At 45.8% G+C, this 19,457-nt stretch overlaps 1 protein-coding gene across 1 annotated transcript in view; it reads left to right on the top strand.

The window, feature by feature from the left end:
* LOC124046196 (agrin-like) overlaps positions 1–19,457 on the top strand; it is a 516,157-nt gene that overhangs the window by 314,664 nt on the left and 182,036 nt on the right. Inside the window, 2 exon segments of the mRNA XM_046366308.1 lie at positions 16,427–16,624; positions 17,626–17,826. Coding sequence (XP_046222264.1) covers positions 16,427–16,624; positions 17,626–17,826 — 399 coding nt within the window.

Here is a 19,457-nt window from a genome sequence, read left to right as displayed (position 1 = left end):
GGACAGTTCCAGAGTCTACGTCTCGTGCCACCTGTTACTTCCTGGCCTGCCGAGCCTCCAGAACCTAGGGTTAATAACCCACCTTGCTACTCCGGGCAGCCCACTGAGTGCCGCTCCTTTCTCACGCAGTGTGAGATTGTGTTCTCTCTCCAACCCAACACATACTCTAGAGAGAGAGCTCGGGTTGCTTACGTCATTTCACTCCTTACTGGCCGGGCTCGAGAATGGGGCACAGCTATCTGGGAGGCAAGGGCTGATTGCTCTAACAAGTTCCAGAACTTTAAAGAGGAGATGATTCGGGTTTTTGACCGTTCAGTTTTTGGTAGGGAGGCTTCTAGGGCCCTGGCTTCCTTATGCCAAGGTGAACGGTCCATAACGGATTATTCTATTGAGTTTCGCACTCTTGCTGCCTCTAGTGAGTGGAACGAGCCGGCGCTGCTCGCTCGTTTTCTGGAGGGACTCCACGCAGTGGTTAAGGATGAGATTCTCTCCCGGGAGGTTCCTTCAGATGTGGACTCTTTGATTGCTCTCGCCATCCGCATAGAACGACGGGTAGATCTTCGTCACCGGGCTCGTGGAAGAGAGCTCGCATCAACGGTGTTTCCCTGCTCCGCATCGCAACCATCTCCCTCCTCTGGCTCAGAGTCTGAGCCCATGCAGCTGGGAGGGATTCGCATCTCGACTAAGGAGAGGGAACGGAGGATCACCAACCGCCTGTGCCTCTATTGCGGAGTTGCTGGACATTTTGTTAATTCATGTCCAGTAAAAGCCAGAGCTCATCTGTAAGCGGAGGGCTACAGGTGAGCGCAACTACTCAAGTCTCTCCATCAAAATCCTGTACTACTTTGTCGGTCCATCTACGCTGGACCGGTTCGGTGCTACATGTAGTGCCTTGATAGACTCTGGGGCTGAGGGTTGTTTCATGGACGAAGCATGGGTTCGGAAACATGACATTCCTTTCAGAGAGTTAGAGAAGCCTACGCCCATGTTCGCCTTAGATGGTAGTCATCTTCCCAGTATCAGATTTGAGACACTACCTTTAACCCTCACAGTATCTGGTAACCACAGTGAGACTATTTCTTTTTTGATTTTTCGTTCACCGTTTACACCTGTTGTTTTGGGTCATCCCTGGCTAGTATGTCATAATCCTTCTATTAATTGGTCTAGTAATTCTATCCTATCCTGGAACGTTTCTTGTCATGTGAAGTGTTTAATGTCTGCCATCCCTCCCGTTTCTTCTGTCCCTACTTCTCAGGAGGAACCTGGCGATTTGACAGGAGTGCCGGAGGAATATCATGATCTGCGCACGGTCTTCAGTCGGTCCCGAGCCAACTCCCTTCCTCCTCACCGGTCGTATGATTGTAGTATTGATCTCCTTCCGGGGACCACTCCTCCTCGGGGTAGACTATACTCTCTGTCGGCTCCCGAACGTAAGGCTCTCGAGGATTATTTGTCTGTGTCTCTTGACGCCGGTACCATAGTGCCTTCTTCCTCTCCGGCCGGGGCGGGGTTCTTTTTGTTAAGAAGAAGGACGGTACTCTGCGCCCCTGCGTGGATTATCGAGGGCTGAATGACATAACGGTTAAGAATCGTTATCCGCTTCCCCTTATGTCATCAGCCTTCGAGATTCTGCAGGGAGCCAGGTGCTTTACTAAGTTGGACCTTCGTAACGCTTACCATCTCGTGCGCATCAGAGAGGGGGACGAGTGGAAAACGGCGTTTAACACTCCGTTAGGGCATTTTGAGTACCGGGTTCTGCCGTTTGGTCTCGCCAATGCGCCAGCTGTTTTTCAGGCATTAGTTAATGATGTTCTGAGAGACATGCTGAACATCTTTGTTTTTGTCTATCTTGACGATATCCTGATTTTTTCTCCGTCACTCGAGATTCATGTTCAGCACGTTCGACGTGTTCTACAGCGCCTTTTAGAGAATTGTCTCTACGTAAAGTCTGAGAAGTGCTCTTTTCATGTCTCCTCCGTTACTTTTCTCGGTTCCGTTATTTCCGCTGAAGGCATTCAGATGGATTCCGCTAAGGTCCAAGCTGTCAGTGATTGGCCCGTTCCAAGGTCACGTGTCGAGTTGCAGCGCTTTTTTAGGTTTCGCTAATTTCTATCGGCGTTTCATTCGTAATTTCGGTCAAGTTGCTGCCCCTCTCACAGCTCTTACTTCTGTCAAGACGTGTTTTAAGTGGTCCGGTTCCGCCCAGGAGCTTTTGATCTTCTAAAAGAACGTTTTACGTCCGCTCCTATCCTCGTTACTCCTGACGTCACTAGACAATTCATTGTCGAGGTTGACGCTTCAGAGGTAGGCGTGGGAGCCATTCTATCCCAGCGCTTCCAGTCTGACGATAAGGTTCATCCTTGCGCTTATTTTTCTCATCGCCTGTCGCCATCTGAGCGCAACTATGATGTGGGTAACCGTGAACTGCTCGCCATCCGCTTAGCCCTAGGCGAATGGCGACAGTGGTTGGAGGGGGCGACCGTTCCTTTTGTCGTTTGGACAGACCATAAGAACCTTGAGTACATCCGTTCTGCCAAACGACTTAATGCCCGTCAAGCTCGTTGGGCGTTGTTTTTCGCTCGTTTCGAGTTTGTGATTTCTTACCGTCCGGGTAGCAAGAACACCAAGCCTGATGCCTTATCCCGTCTGTTTAGTTCTTCTGTGGCTTCTACTGATCCCGAGGGGATTCTTCCTTATGGGCGTGTTGTCGGGTTAACAGTCTGGGGAATTGAAAGACAGGTTAAGCAAGCACTCACGCACACTGCGTCGCCGCGCTTGTCCTAGTAACCTCCTTTTCGTTCCTGTTTCCACTCGTCTGGCTGTTCTTCAGTGGGCTCACTCTGCCAAGTTAGCTGGTCATCCCGGTGTTCGAGGCACTCTTGCGTCTATTCGCCAGCGCTTTTGGTGGCCGACTCAGGAGCGTGACACGCGCCGTTTCGTGGCTGCTTGTTCGGACTGCGCGCAGACTAAGTCGGGTAACTCTCCTCCTGCCGGTCGTCTCAGACCGCTCCCCATTCCTTCTCGACCATGGTCTCACATCGCCCTAGACTTCATTACCGGTCTGCCTTTGTCTGCGGGGAAGACTGTGATTCTTACGGTTGTCGATAGGTTCTCTAAGGCGGCACATTTCATTCCCCTCGCTAAACTTCCTTCCGCTAAGGAGACGGCACAAATCATTATCGAGAATGTATTCAGAATTCATGGCCTCCCGTTAGACGCCGTTTCAGACAGAGGCCCGCAATTCACGTCACAGTTTTGGAGGGAGTTCTGTCGTTTGATTGGTGCGTCCGTCAGTCTCTCTTCCGGGTTTCATCCCCAGTCTAACGGTCAAGCAGAGAGGGCCAATCAGACGATTGGTCGCATACTACGCAGCCTTTCTTTCAGAAACCCTGCGTCTTGGGCAGAACAGCTCCCCTGGGCAGAATACGCTCACAATTCGCTTCCTTCGTCTGCTACCGGGTTATCTCCGTTTCAGAGTAGTCTGGGTTACCAGCCTCCTCTGTTCTCATCCCAGCTTGCCGAGTCCAGCGTTCCCTCCGCTCAAGCGTTTGTCCAACGTTGTGAGCGCACCTGGAGGAGGGTGAGGTCTGCACTTTGCCGTTACAGGGCACAGACTGTGAGAGTCGCCAATAAACGCAGGATTAAGAGTCCAAGGTATTGTTGCGGCCAGAGAGTGTGGCTTTCCACTCGCAACCTTCCTCTTACGACAGCTTCTCGTAAGTTGACTCCGCGGTTCATTGGTCCGTTCCGTGTCTCCCAGGTCGTCAATCCTGTCGCTGTGCGACTGCTTCTTCCACGACATCTTCGTCGCGTCCATCCTGTCTTCCATGTCTCCTGTGTCAAGCCCTTTCTTCGCACCCCCGTTCGTCTTCCCTCCCCCTCCCGTCCTTGTCGAGAGCGCACCTATTTACAAGGTACATAAGATCATGGACATGCGTTCTCGGGACGGGGTCACCAATACTTAGTGGATTGGGAGGGTTACGGTCCTGAGGAGAGGAGTTGGGTTCCGTCTCGGGACGTGCTGGACCGTTCACTCATTGATGATTTCCTCCGTTGCCGCCAGGATTCCTCCTCGAGTGCGCCAGGAGGCGCTCGGTGAGTGGGGGGTACTGTCATGTTTTGTCATTTATTATCTTGTCTTGTCCCTGTGCTTCCCATTCTATTCGTTTCCCTCTGCTGGTCTTATTAGGTTCTTTCCCTCTTTCTATCCCTCTCTCTCCCCCTCCCTCTTTCACTCTCTCGCTCTCTCTTCTCTCTATCGTTCCGTTCCTGCTCCCAGCTGTTCCTATTCCCCTAATCAATCATTTAGTCTTCCCACACCTGTTCCCGATCCTTTCCCCTGATTAGAGTCCCTATTTCTTCCTTTGTGTTCCGTTCCTGTCCTGTCGGTTCCTTGTCTAGAATTCACCGTGCTGTGTTTGTGTATCGCCCTGTCGTGTCGTGTTTTCCTCAGATGCTGCGTGGTGAGCAGGTGTCTGAGTCTGTCTGGTTCAAGTGCCTTCCCGAGGCAACCTGCTGTTCACCTGCTGTTCAAGATCGAGTCTCCAGTTTGTCCTCGTCATTTCGAGTGAAAGTTGTGTTTTTTGTTTGTATTTACTTTACTGGATTAAAGACTCTGTTTTCGCCAAGTCGCTTTTGGGTCCTCTTTCACCTGCATGACAGTATAACCTGTTAATCCTACCCCCTACTTTTTCGAACATTCTGTTAAAAATTGCGCAACATTTCAGCGTCCTGCTACTCATGCCAGGAATATAGTATATGCATATGATTAGTATGTGTGGATAGAAAACACTCTGACGTTTCTAAAACTGGTTAAATCACGGCTGTGACTATAACAGAGCCTGTGTTTCATCAAAAAGCGCAAGAAAAACTGATCACTGAAAACTGAAAAAAGTATCAATGCGCCACTTGCATGTATTGTTTATGGGAAACCAAATTATATGGGGCTGAGATTGCAAGTCCTACAGCTTCCACACGATGTCGCCAGTCTTGTCAATTGCCTGGTATTTGTTTCTTGGTCAAACGAGTAAGAGAGAGCCCATTCCTTCCAGTCTCCGACAGGATGTTTTGGATGAGAAATTTTCGACCATGAGTTCAAGACATGGAGCTTTTGAATACACATCACCCCATGATCAATTTGATAGATTATTAAAGTTTACTAATACCTAAAGTTGGATTACAAATGTATTTCGAAGTGTTTTGTGAAAGTTTATCGTTAACTTTTTTAATTAAAAAAAATGATGTTCCGTTTTAAACCGCTGTTTTTTCCTGGATCACACACTCTTCATAGATCGATATTTAGGGTGTATATGGACCGATTTAATCGGGAAAAAAAGACCCAATAGTGATGTTTATGGGGCATCTAGGAGTGCCAACAAAGAAGATCGTCAAAGGTAATGAATGTTTTATATTTTATTTCTGCGTTTTGTGTACCGCCGGCTATGCTAATTATTTTGTTTACGTCCCCTTCAGGTATTTCAGGGTGTTGCATGCTATCAGATAATAGCTTCTCATGCTTTCGCCGAAAAGCATTTTAAAAATCTGACTTGTTGGCTGGATTCACAACGAGTGTAGCTTTAATTCAGTACCCTGCATGTGTGTTTTAATGAACGTTGCGTAGCGCATTTGCATTTCCAGATGGCTAGATGGGACGCATGCGTGTCGGGTCGACTTAAGAGGATAAACAAGTCTATATACAATGTGAGCAAATGAGGTGAGAAGGGAGGTAAAGGCAAAAAAGGCCATGGTGGCAAAGTAAATACAATATAGCAAGTAAAACACTGGAATGGTAGTTTTGCAATGGAAGAATGTGCAAAGTAGAAATAAAAATAATGGCGCAGAGGTAACTCTGGGTCTTCCATTCCTGTGGTGGAATGACAACAACAACAACTTCCAGTTTCATCATAGCGCTTGATGGTTTTTGCTGCACTTGAAGCAACTTTTTGAAGATTTTTGAAGCAAGTTCTTGAAATGTTCCATATTGACTGACATTCATGTCTTAAATTAATGATGGAATGTCATTTATCTTTGATTATTTGAGCTGTTCTTGCCATAATATTGACTTTGTCTTTTACCAAATAGGGCAATCTTCGGAATACACCCCCTAACTTGTTACAACACAATAGAAACACATTAAGAAGGAAAGAAATTCCACAAATTAACTTTTAAGAAGGCACACCTGTTAATTGAAACACAGTGCCTTGCGAAAGTATTCGGCCCCCTTGAACTTTGCGACCTTTTGCCACATTTCAGGCTTCAAACATAAAGATATAAAACTGTATTTTTTTTGTGAAGAATCAACAACAAGTGGGACACAATCATGAAGTGGAACGACATTTATTGGATATTTCAAACTTTTTTAACAAATCAAAAACTGAAAAATTGGGCGTGTGTTATTTCATAGTTTTGATGTCTTCAATATGGCGTATCGTATCGACAATGTAGAAAATAGTAAAAATCAAGGAAAATTCTTGAATGAGTACGTGTTCTAAAACTTAGTGTACATTTTCAAACATTTCTAAACTTTGTCATTATGGGGTATTGTGTGTAGATGAGGATAAGGCTGTAAAATAACCAAATGTGAAAAAAGTAAAGGGGTCTGAATTAGAGGTCGACCGATTATGTTTTTTCAACACAGATACCGATACCGATTATTGGAGGACCAAAAAAAAGCCGATTCTGATTAATCGTCAGATTTAAAAAAAATGTATATATTTATTCGTAATAATGACAATTACAGCAATACTGAATGAACACTTATTTGAACTTAATATAATACATCAATAAAATCCATTTTGCCTCAAATACAAAATGAAACATTTTTTTAAATAAATGCAAAAACAAAGTGTTGGAGAAGAAAGTAAAAGTGCAATATGTGCCATGTAAAAAGCTAACGTTTAAGTTCCTTGCTCAGAACATGAGAACATATGAAAGCTGGTGGTTCCTTTTAACATGAGTCTTCAATATTCCCAGGTAAGAAGTTTTAGGTTGAGGTTATTATAGGAATTATAGGACTATTTCTCTCTATACCATTTGTATTTCATGTACCTTTGACTATTGGATGTTCTTATAGGTACTTTAGTTTTGCCAGTGTAACAGTATAGCTTCCGTCCCTCTCCTCGCCCCTACCTGGGCTCGAACCAGGAACACATCGACAACAGCCACCAACGAAGCATTGTTACCCATCGCTCCACAAAAGCCGTGGCCCTTGCATAGCAAGGGGAACAACTACTCCAAGTCTCAGAGCGAGTGACGTTTGAAATGCTATTAACGCGCACCCCGCTAACTAGCTAGCCATTTCACATTGGTTACACCAACCTAATCTCCGGAGTTGATAGGCTTGAAGTCATAAACAGCGAAGAGCTGCTGGCAAACACACGAAAGTGCTGTTTGAATGAATGCTTACGAGCATGCTGCTGCTCAGTCAGACTGCTCTATCAAATATCAAATCATAGACTTAATTATAACATAATAACACACAGAAATATGAGCCTTAGGTCATTAATATGGTCAAATCTGGAAACTATCATTTCGAAAATAAAATGTTTATTCTTTCAGTGAAATATGGAACCGTTCGGTATTTTATCTAACGGGTGGCATCCCTAAGTCTAAATATTGCTGTTACATTGTACAACCTTCAATGTTATGTCATAATTATGTACAATTCTGGCAATTTAATTACGGCCTTTGTTATGAATAACTGGACTTCACACAGTTCGCAATGAGCCAGGCGGCCCAAACTGCTGCATATACCCTCACTGCTTGCACGGAACGCAAGAGAAGTAACAATTTCCCTAGTTATAAGAAATTCATGTCAGCAGGCAATATTAACTAAATACAGTGAGGGAAAAAGGTATTTGATCCCCTGCTGATTTTGTACGTTTGCCCACCGACAAATAATTTATCAGTCTATAATTTTAATGGTAGGTTTATTTGAACAGTGAGAGACAGAATAACAACAAAGAAATCCTGGAAAACGCATGTCAAAAATGTTATAAATTGATTAGCATTTTAATGAGGGAAATAAGTATTTGACCCCTCTGCAAAACATGACTTAGTACTTGGTGGCAAAAACCTTGTTGGCAGTCACAGATGTCAGACGTTTCTTGTAGTTGGTCACCAGGTTTTGAACACATCTCAGGAGGGATTTTGTCCCACTCCTCTTTGCAGATCTTCTCCAAGTCATTAAGGTTTCCAGGCTGACGTTTGGCAACTCGAACCTTCAGCTCCCGCCACATATTTTCTATGGGATTAAGGTCTGGAGACTGGCTAGGCCACTCCAGGACCTTAATGTGCTTCTTCTTGAGCCACTCCTTTGTTGGCCTTGGCCGTGTGTTTTGGGTCATTGTCATGCTGGAATACCCATCCACAACCCATTTTCAATGCCTGGGCTGAGGGAAGGAGGTTCTCACCCAAGATTTGACGGTACATGGCCCCGTCCATCGTCCCTTTGATGCGGTGAAGTTGTCCTTTCCCCTTAGCAGAAAAACACCCCCAAAGCATAATGTTTCCACCTCCATGTTTGATGGTGGGGATGGTGTTCTTGGGGTCATAGGCAGCATTCCTCCTCCTCCAAACACGGCGAGTTGAGTTGATGCCAAAGTGCTCCATTTTGGTCTCATTTGACCACAACACCTTCACCCAGTTGTCCTCTGAATCATTCAGATGTTCATTGGCAAACTTCAGATGAGCATATATATGTGCTTTCTTGAGCAGGAGGACCTTGCAGGTGCTGCAGGATTTCAGTCCTTCACGGCGTAGTGTGTTACCAATTGTTTTCTTGGTGACTATGGTCCCAGCTGCCTTGAGATCATTGACAAGATCCTCCCGTGTAGATCTGGGCTGATTCCTCACCGTTCTCATGATCATTGCAACTCCACGAGGTGAGATCTTGCATTGAGCCCCAGGCCGAGGGAGATTGACAGTTCTTTTGTGTTTCTTCCATTTGCGAATAATCGCACCAACTGTTGTCACCTTCTCACCAAGCTGCTTGGCGATGGTCTTGTAGCCCATTCCAGCCTTGTGTAGGTCTACAATCTTGTCCCTGACATCCTCGGAGAGATCTTTGGTCTTGGCCATGCTGGAGAGTTTGAAATCTGATTGATTGATTGCTTCTGTGAACAGGTGTCTTTTATACAGGTAACAAGTTGAGATTAGGAGCACCTGTATAAAAGACACCTGGGAGCCAGAAATATTTCTGATTGAGAGGGGGTCAAATATTTATTTCCCTCATTAAAATTCAAATCAATTTATAACATTTTTGACATGCGTTTTTCTGGATTTTTTTGTTGTTATTCTGTTCAAATAAACCTACCATTAAAATTATAGACTGATCATTTCTTTGTCAGTGGGCAAACGTACAACATCAGCAGGGGATCAAATACTTTTTCACTTACTGTATGCAGGTTTAAAAATATATACTTGTGTATTGATTTTAAAGAAAGGCATTGATGTTTATGGTTAGGTACATTGGTGCAACGACAGTGCTTTTTTCGCAAATGCCCTTGTTAAATCATCACCCGTTTGTCGAAGTAGGCTGTGATTCACTGAGAAATTAACAGGCACCGCATTGATTATATGCAACACAGAACACGCTAGATAAACTAATATCATCAACCATTTGTAGTTAACTAGTGATTATGTTTAAGATTGATAGTTTTTTATAAGATCAGTCTAATGCTTGCTAGCAACTTACCTTGGCTTCTTGATGCCCTCGCGTAACAGGTAGTCAGCCCGCCACACAGGCTCCTTGTGGAGTGCAATGTAAGGCAGGTGGTTAGAGCGTTGGACTAGTAACCAGAAGGTTGCAAAAACAAATCCCCAAGCTGACAAGGTAAAAATCTGTCGTTCTGCCCCTGAACTAGGCAGTTAACCCACCGTTCCGAGGCCGTCATTGAAAGTAAGAATATGTTCCTAACCGACTTGCCGAGTTAAATAAAGATGTAAAAAAAAAATTGGCAAATCTGTATTTTTGTTATGAAAACATGAATCGGCCATTCCGATTAATCGGTCAACCTCTAGTCTGAATACTTGCTGTAGGCACTGTGAACTCATTGATATGAACTGCAAACTGCCCTTCAGGTCCTGGACCTCTCTGGTCAGGTCGTCCATTATTTTATTAGTTGACAACTCCAGTATTTGGACAAAACACTTGAAGCTATTTTCTTGTTGTTGTAAAAACTGTTTGTAGTACTCTTTTTGTTTGTTTAAAATTTCTTTCACCTGTGATAAAGAGACACCGTTGTCCCCAACGGTACTTCCATCGACTTTGGTCTATGTCTTGCTAGTACTTGAACACTAAAATAAAATACACTGCTCAAAAAAATAAAGGGAACACTTAAACAACACAATGTAACTCCAAGTCAATCACACTTCTGTGAAATCAAACTGTCCACTTAGGAAGCAACACTGATTGACAAATTTCACATGCTGTTGTGAAAATGTAATTAATAGACAGGTGGAAATTATAGGCAATTAGCAAGACACCCCCAATAAAGAAGTGGTTCTGCAGGTGGTGACAACAGACCACTTCTCAGTTCCGACCAGGAGACAGGCCAGTGCATCAGGAAACGTGGAGGAGGCCGTAGGAGGGCAACAACCCAGCAGCAGGACCGCTGCCTCTGCCTTTGTGCAAGGAGGAGCAGGAGGAGCACTGCCAGAGCCCTGCAAAATGACCTCCAGCAGGCCACAAATGTGCATGTGTCTGCTCAAACGGTCAGAAACAGACTCCATGAGGGTGGTATGAGGGCCCGACGTCCACAGGTGGGGGTTGTGCTTTTACAGTCCAACACCGTGCAGGACGTTTGGCATTTGCCAGAGAACACCAAGATTGGCAAATTCGCCACTGGCGCCCTGTGCTCTTCACAGATGAAAGCAGGTTCACACTGAGCACATGTGACAGACATGACAGAGTCTGGAGACGAGGTAGAGAACGTTCTGCTGCCTGCAACATCCTCCAGCATGACCGGTTTGGCAGTGGGTCAGTCATGGTGTGGGGTGGCATTTCTTTGGGGGGCCGCACAGCCCTCCATGTGCTTGCCAGAGGTAGCCTGACTGCCAGTAGGTGCCGAGATGAGATCCTCAGACCCCTTGTGGGACCATATGCTGGTGCGGTTGGCCCAGGGTTCCTCCTAATGGAAGACAATGCTAGACCTCATGTGGCTGGAGTGTGTCAGCAGTTCCTGCAAGAGGAAGGCATTGATGCTATGGACTGGCCCACCCGTTCCCTAGACCTGAATCCAATTGAGCACATCTGGGACATCATGTCTCACTCCATCCACCAAAGCCACGTTGCACCACAGACTGTCCAGGAGTTGGCGGATGCTTTAGTCCAGGTCTGGGAGGAAATCCCTCAGGAGACCATCTGCCACCTCATCAGGAGCATGCCCAGGCGTTGTAGGGAGGTCATACAGGCACGTGGAGGCCACACACACTACTGAGCCTCATTTTGACTTGTTTTAAGGACATTACATCAAAGTTGGATCAGCCTGTAGTGTGGTTTTCCACTTTAATTTTGAGTGTGACTCCAAGTTGATAAATTTGATTTCCATTGATCATTTTTGAGTGATTTTGTTGTCAGCACATTCAACTATGTAAAGAAAAAAGTATTTCATTCATTCAGATCTAGGATGTGTTATTTTAGTGCTTTTACACCTGCATTGTTTGCTGTTTGGGGTTTTAGGCTGGGTTTCTGTACAGCACTTTGAGATATCAGCTGATGTACGAAGGGCTATATAAATAAATTTGATTTGATTTGATTTGATTTGATTTGATTTGATTTAGTGTTCCCTTTATGAGCAGTGTAGTAAAATCAACGCAATGTTATCGCATACAACTGACTCATCACCATAGTACAAAAAGAGGGCTTGCAATTTCAGCCAATCACGCACATTTACCTCATAATATGGTTGAATCAAGTCACACTTCAACAAACGTTTTCACTCGTCAGCGCAAATTGGACAAAATCATTGCATGTTGCCATGCATATTGTCAGAATTGCAGCAGCAAAATCAAGCGTTTTTGCCAGCAAATATCACAAAACATCTCTGCAATTTCCTGGAGGGAACAATAATGCAGAATAATAGAGATGCCTGAGGCCCTTTATCAGCCATTAACACAGACTGCCAATACCCTAGCCACTGTTAGCCACCGTGTGCAGTTACATCTGCCACCACCAGCACACAGAGAGAGATGACATCTGCCTGGCTTGGCTTAGCACAGTTACGCTAGCTCTCCGCTTGCTCTACCCCCTGTTTCAACTCGAGTTTCATGTTTAATCCATTGCAGTGTTGCTGGCAGGGGGGCCAATGTGACTCCACTATTATTTCCTCCCTTCCAAATTGGAATCTATGCGCATAAGGATGTATTCCAATGGGAAATGCAGCAAAAGGAATGTGTGAGCCGGGTAGGCAAACTCAACTGTGTTCATGCTGCCAGCGTTAGGTAGACAGGTCTCGCCGTGGCGCCGCCGGGGGGTAATGAATAGTCTTCATTTAAAAAGGCGAGGAAGAATCGGGCCTTTCCATGTTTGTGTAACACAGCACACACACACACAGCACTATGGATGGCAGTGAGTCCACACAGAAACAGGAGTCAGCGAAACAGGGCAATAAAAGTGGCAGGCGGCCAGTGCTTGGCGAGGCTCTAGGAATGATGATGGTGATCTGGTTTATTCTGGGCTGTTTGCACTGCTCTACACAAGCCTCTTCAAACTCCACTGAGTCATCACCTCCCTCCGTCTCCACTATTATCTGGCTTAATTATCACGGCTCGTTCATGTCACTGGCATACTGGGTAAGGGGAGGGGGGGGGTAGATGTGTGTGTGTGTGTGTGTGTGTGTGTGTGTGTGTGTGTGTGTGTGTGTGTGTGTGTGTGTGTGTGTGTGTGTGTGTGTGTGTGTGTGTGTGTGTGTGTGTGTGTGTGTGTGTGTGTGTGTGGCCTATATGCATGGTCATAATTAGATTTTTCTTTTGAAAAAAGGATGTAAAACCTGTGCTAGGGGAAATAGTCATCTTTACTGCTCCGGTGCGGTCCGATAGTGAGAAGTTACATGTTTTATTATTCTGTTGTATTTCCTCCTCCCGAGTGGCGGGTGACCTTGTGTATCTGGCTGGCTGGACGAGGCAGAGACACGCATGCTAAAAGACCACAGATATCAGTCGCTCCGAAAGGCACTTTCTATATATAGATGAGAGGAGAGAGAAGTCATTTAGAACAGAAAAAAACTTGTGTGTTTCACAGTTGCTGCAAACAATGCATACTTTACTCGTTGTCAGGAAGTTAAAAGAGGAGAGGTAAATCAAGGGAGGAGAGGAGGGACAGAGCGATAGTAATAGTAGATGGTATAATATGAGAATATAAGCAGGCGACAGAGAGGGAGAGATATGAGAGGAGTGGGGAGGAAGTTAAAAGAGGAGAGGTAAATAAAAGGAGGAGAGGAGGGACAGAGTGATAGTAATAGAGCAGACACTGGGAGGTCGGCTGGGGACTATATTTTATCGGCTGGGCTATTTTAGAGCCCTTCACTAAACAAACGTCTCTCGTTCTCTTCGTGTTATAGAACAACTCCTCCCTCCATCCCCGGTTGTAGCTCGTGTCTCCTGGACCATTATTATTCGTCTGAGAGGATGTGTAACGTTCTGAGGCTGGAGAGGCTCTTTAGCTTTTCGTTTCCCCACCGTCTCGCTCTCTATCCATCACTCGAAATGGCTGTCTCCTCAAGGCCACTTTTTACAACCCCCCGTCAGACACACCGCCCCACCGCGTTAATGCTGTTAGTGCTAGCTATCAAGGCCCTATGTATACAGCCAATAAGGCAGCCCGGTTGGGTCCGGGTTAGCTGTGTGTCCCGATCAGCCGACACCAACGACCGGCAGCACTGGCTGGAACAGAGTGAGCCAGGAGGAGGGAAATGAAGAAGCGAAGCCTTTTATTGGGACACGGGCCCTGATAAAGGACGACACTCGCCGTGATTTATAGCCCTTGGGTCCGGCGCGCCGGTGTCACAGTGATCTCCATCACCGCTGGCTGCCACCTCAACCACATTTTATTTTTGGGGTGCCTGCATGTATATTTGAATCAGGCCCCTAGGCCGGGATAACCGAGTGCCTGTGCGACACACGGGCTGATTTCCTGACTTAATTCATATGTAATAAGGTGTAAATAACAGGTAAATAACACGGGGGAGGGGGAGTTTCCCATCATTGATATACTCAACGTGTCGGTAGTAGGCAATGCAAGGCAGAGGGTAAGAAACTGAATGGAAAACAAGCAAAGGATCAGACTAAATGGAATCTGGAAAGAGAGGATTCTTGTCAGTATTCTCAGTCCAGATCATCCACTGAAACGTGCAGATGTGTAAAGTCTGCAGGCCATCTGGGGGCCTCTTGACATGACCAGCCTTTCGAGGGGGGGTTAGGTAAAAACATGGCATCATGGTAACACCACGGTTGTGGTTCTATCTGTCCCATCTCTCATTTTCTTACTCACTAACTCACTAAATTCCCTGACACACATACAGTGGGGCAAAAAAGTATTTAGTTAGCCACCAATTGTGCATGTTCTCCCACTTAAAAAGATGAGAGGCCTGTCATTTTCATCATAGGTACACTTCAACTATGACAGACAAAATGAGAAAAATCCAGAAAATCACATTGAAGGATTTTTAATGTAATTGCAAATTATGGTGGAAAATAAGTATTTAGTCAATAACAAAAGTTTATCTCAATACTTTGTTATATACCATTTGTTGGCAATGACAGAGGTCAAATGTTTTCCGTAAGTCTTCACACACTGTTGCTGTTATTTCGGCCCATTCCTCCATGCAGATCTCCTCAAGAGCAGTGATGTTTTGGGGCTGTTGCTGGGCAACACAGACTTTCAACTCCCTCCAAAGATTTTCTATGGGGTTGAGATCTGGAGACTGGCTAGGCCACTCCAGGACCTTGAAATGCTTCTTACGAAGCCACTCTTTCGTTGCCCGGGCGGTGTGTTTGGGATCATTGTCATGCTGAAAGACCCAGCCACGTTTTATCTTCAATGCCCTTGCTGATGGAAGGAGGTTTTCACTCAAAATCTCACGATACATGGCCCTATTCATTCTTTCCTTTACACGGATCAGTCGTCCTGGTCCCTTTGCAGAAAACCCCCCAAAGCATGATGTTTCCACCCCCATGCTTCACAGTAGGTACGGTGTTCTTTGGATGCAACTCAGCATACTTTGTCCTCCAAACACGACTAGTTGAGTTTTTACCAAAAAGCTTTATTTTGGTTTCATCTGACCATATGACATTCTCCCAATCTTCTTCTGGATCATCCAAATGCTCTCTAGCAAACTTCAGACGGGCCTGGACATGTACTGGCTTAAGCCGGGTGTAACGGTTTTCTTTAGGTAAAGTAGAGGTGGACCAAAACGCAGCGTGGTGGTTATTCATGTTTTTTAATAAAGACACTAGACATGAATAAACTAACAAAAGCAATAAACGTGGAACCAAAAACAGCCCTATCTGGTGCAAAACACAGAGACAGGAACAATCAACCACAAACACACAGTGAAACCCAGGCTACCTAAATATGGTTCCCAATCAGAGACAATGACTAACACCTGCCTCTGATTGAGAACCATATCAGGCCAGACATAGAAATAGACAAACAAGACATCCAACATAGAATGCCCACTCAGATCACACCCTGACCAAACAAAACATACAAAGCAAATTATGGTCAGGGTTTGACACCCCCAGGTCTGGCACTGCAGGATTTGAGTCCCTGGCGGCGTAGTGTGTTACTGATGGTAGGCTTTGTTACTTTGGTCCCAGCTCTCTGCAGGTCATTCACTAGGTTAGGGGTGAGATCTTGCGTGGAGCCCCAGATCGAGGGAGATTATCAGTGGTCTTGTGTGTCTTCCATTTCCTAATAATTGCTCCCATAGTTGATTTCTTCAAACCAAGCTGCTTACCTATTGCAGATTCAGTCTTCCCAGCCTGGTGCAGGTCTACAATTTTGTTTCTGGTGTCCTTTGACAGCTCTTTGGTCTTGGCCATAGTGGAGTTTGGAGTGTGACTGTTTGAGGTTGTGGACAGGTGTCTTTTATACTGATAACAAGTTCAAACAGGTGCCATTAATACAGGTAACGAGTGGAGGACAGAGGAGCCTCTAAAAGAAGAAGTTACAGGTCTGTGAGAGCCAGAAATCTTGCTTGTTTGTAGGTGACCAAATACCTATTTTCCACCATAATTTACAAATAAATTCATAAAAAATCGTACAATGTCATTTTCTGCGGGAGAACTTGCACAATTGGTGGCGGACTAAATACTTTTTTGCCCCACTGTACATTTACACACACATTATCTTTCCCTCCCCATGTTACCCATACTGGTCTTATGTACTCCCTCAGATCCTAACTCTCTCCTACCTGTCTCCCTCCAGACGAGACGTGTGCCAACTGTTCATTCGGGGCGATCTGCGACGGGCAGTCGGGCAGCTGTGTGTGCCCACAAGAGTGCGTGGAGTCCCACCAACCGGTGTGCGGCAGCGACGGCTCCACCTATGACAGCGAGTGTGAGCTCCACGTGCGCGCCTGTACCAAGCAGCTTGACCTGCGTGTGCTCGCCCAGGGAGAATGCAGTGAGTAATGCTACCGCCAAGTGTGTGTGTGCTGTGTCTGTGTGCCTGTCTGTTCCTACCAGCAGTTTGGTGGTACAAATATACTATATAAACGCAACATGCAACAATTTAAAAGTTTTTCATTGATTTACAGTTCACATCAGGAAATCAGTCAATTGAAATGAATACATAAGACCCTAATCTATGGATTGGAAACACAGATACTGTTGGTAACAGATCCCTTTATCTTTTAAGTAGGGTCGTGGATCAGAACACCAGTCAGTATCTGGTGTGACCACCATTTGCCTCATCTCTGTGCATTCAAATTGATAAAATGCAATTGTGTTCATTGTCCGTATCTTATGCCTGCCCATACCATAACCCCACCGACACCATGGGGCACTCTGTTCACAACGTTCACATGAGCAAACCACTCACCCACACAACACCATACATGTGGTCTGCAGTTGTGAGGCCGGTTGGACGGACTGCCAAGTTCTCTAAGTTGGAGGCAGCTTATGGTAGATAAATGAACATTAAATTATCTGGCAACAGCTCTAGTGGACATACCCGCAGTCAGGATGCCAAATGCATGCTCTCTCAAAACTTGAGACATCTTTAGCATTGTGTGGTGTGACATTTTAGAGTGGCCTTTTATTGTCCCCGGCACAAGGAGCAGCTGTGTGATGATCATGCTGTTTAATCAGTTTGTTGATATGCCACACGTGTCAGGTGGATGGATTATCTTTGCAAAGGAGAAATGCTCACTAATAGAGATGGAAAAAACTGTGTGCAAAACATTTGAGAGAAATAAGCTTTTTGTGTATGGAACATTTCTGGGATCTTTTTATTTCAGCTCATGAAACATGTGACCAACACTTTACATGTTGCGTTTATATTTCTGCGCAGTGTCTATGTCTTATTAAAGTAATGTACCTGTATCTCTGTTGTATTTTGGCAGGGATATTCTTTCTTCATGATTCCACTGCATAGTCACCTATAACCCTTATGTGTGTTTCCAGAGACCTGTGGCAGCGCTGTGTGTGCCTGGGGGGCCCAATGCATCCAGAACAAGTGCGAGTGCACGCAGTGCCAGGGCCAGGCTTTCTCGCCTGTGTGTGGCAGCGACGGCATGACCTATGACAACACTTGCGAGCTGGGCTTTGCATCCTGTGTCCTCAAGAAGAAGATCGAGGTGGCCAAGCTCGGCAGCTGCGAAGAAGGTAGGCATTAGGAAATATAAACTGTTTTTAAATCATATTTTCTTTCCATTGACATTTGTCATTGTCCACTTTGTTTTGGTAGCTACTGTTGTTAGCTGGTGATGTTGATCAATCCTTATTGATACTGTAAGTATCTCCTATTGCCAGGAAAAAATGTACTTGTGGCCGCTACTGATCGGGAAGAGAAAATCGAAACTATGAGGCACAGAGTGCTTTTTAAACATGACTTGCTTCATAAGTAGCAGCCTAGTTCACAATGCCAATCCTTTGTGGATCTACGGGCACAGTTCCAGAGGTTCTACTGCTCTCCTCTGTCCTACTAGCACAGTTCCAGAGGTTCTACTGCTCTCCTCTGTCCTACTAGCACAGTTCCAGAGGTTCTACTGCTCTCCTCTGTCCAACTGGCACAGTTCCAGAGGTTCTACTGCTCTCCTCTGTCCAACTGGCACAGTTCCAGAGGTTCTACTGCTCTCCTCTGTCCAACTGGCACAGTTCCAGAGGTTCTACTGCTCTCCTCTGTCCAACTGGCACAGTTCCAGAGGTTCTACTGCTCTCCTCTGTCCTACTAGCACAGTTCCAGAGGTTCTACTGCTCTCCTCTGTCCTACTGGCACAGTTCCAGAGGATCTACTGCTCTCCTCTGTCCAACTGGCACAGTTCCAGAGGTTCTACTGCTCTCCTCTGTCCTACTAGCACAGTTCCAGAGGTTCTACTGCTCTCCTCTGTCCTACTGGCACAGTTCCAGAGGATCTACTGCTCTCCTCTGTCCAACTGGCACAGTTCCAGAGGTTCTACTGCTCTCCTCTGTCCTACTAGCACAGTTCCAGAGGTTCTACTGCTCTCCTCTGTCCTACTAGCACAGTTCAAAAGGTTCTACTGCTCCCTTCTGTCCTACTAGCACAGTTCCAGAGGTTATACTGCTCTCCTCTATCCTACTAGCACAGTCCCAGAGGTTCTACTGCTCTCCTCTGTCCTACTAGCACAGTTCCAGAGGTTCTACTGCTCTCCTCTGTCCTACTGGCACAGTTCCAGAGGTTATACTGCTCTCCTCTGTCCTACTAGCACAGTTACAGAGGTTCTACTGCTCCCCTTTGTCCTACTAGCACAGTTCCAGAGGTTCTACTGCTCTCCTCTGTACTACTAGCACAGTTCCAGAGGTTCTACTGCTCTCCTCTGTCCTACTAGCACAGTTCCAGAGGTTATACTGCGCTCCTCTGTCCTACTAGCACAGTTACAGAGGTTCTACTGCTCTCCTCTGTCCTACTGGCACAGTTCCAGAGGTTCTACTGCTCTCCTCTGTCCTACTAGCACAGTTCCAGAGGTTCTACTGCTCTCCTCTGTCCTACTAGCACAGTTCCAGAGGTTCTACTGCTCTCCTCTGTCCTACTGGCACAGTTCCAGAGGTTATACTGCTCTCCTCTGTCCTACTAGCACAGTTCCAGAGGTTCTACTGCTCTCCTCTGTCCTACTAGCACAGTTTCAGAGGTTCTACTGCTCTCCTCTGTCCTACTAGCACAGTTCCAGTGATTCTACTGCTCCCCTCTGTCCTACTAGCACAGTTCCAGAGGTTCTACTGCTCCCCTCTGTCCTACTAGCACAGTTCCAGAGGTTCTACTGCTCTCCTCTGTCCTA

The sequence above is a fragment of the Oncorhynchus gorbuscha genome, linkage group LG10 (assembly GCF_021184085.1).
Source record: "Oncorhynchus gorbuscha isolate QuinsamMale2020 ecotype Even-year linkage group LG10, OgorEven_v1.0, whole genome shotgun sequence".
NCBI lineage: Eukaryota > Metazoa > Chordata > Actinopteri > Salmoniformes > Salmonidae > Oncorhynchus > Oncorhynchus gorbuscha.
Note: the sequence above shows the minus strand (reverse complement) of the source record. Positions and strands in the feature narration are given on the sequence as shown.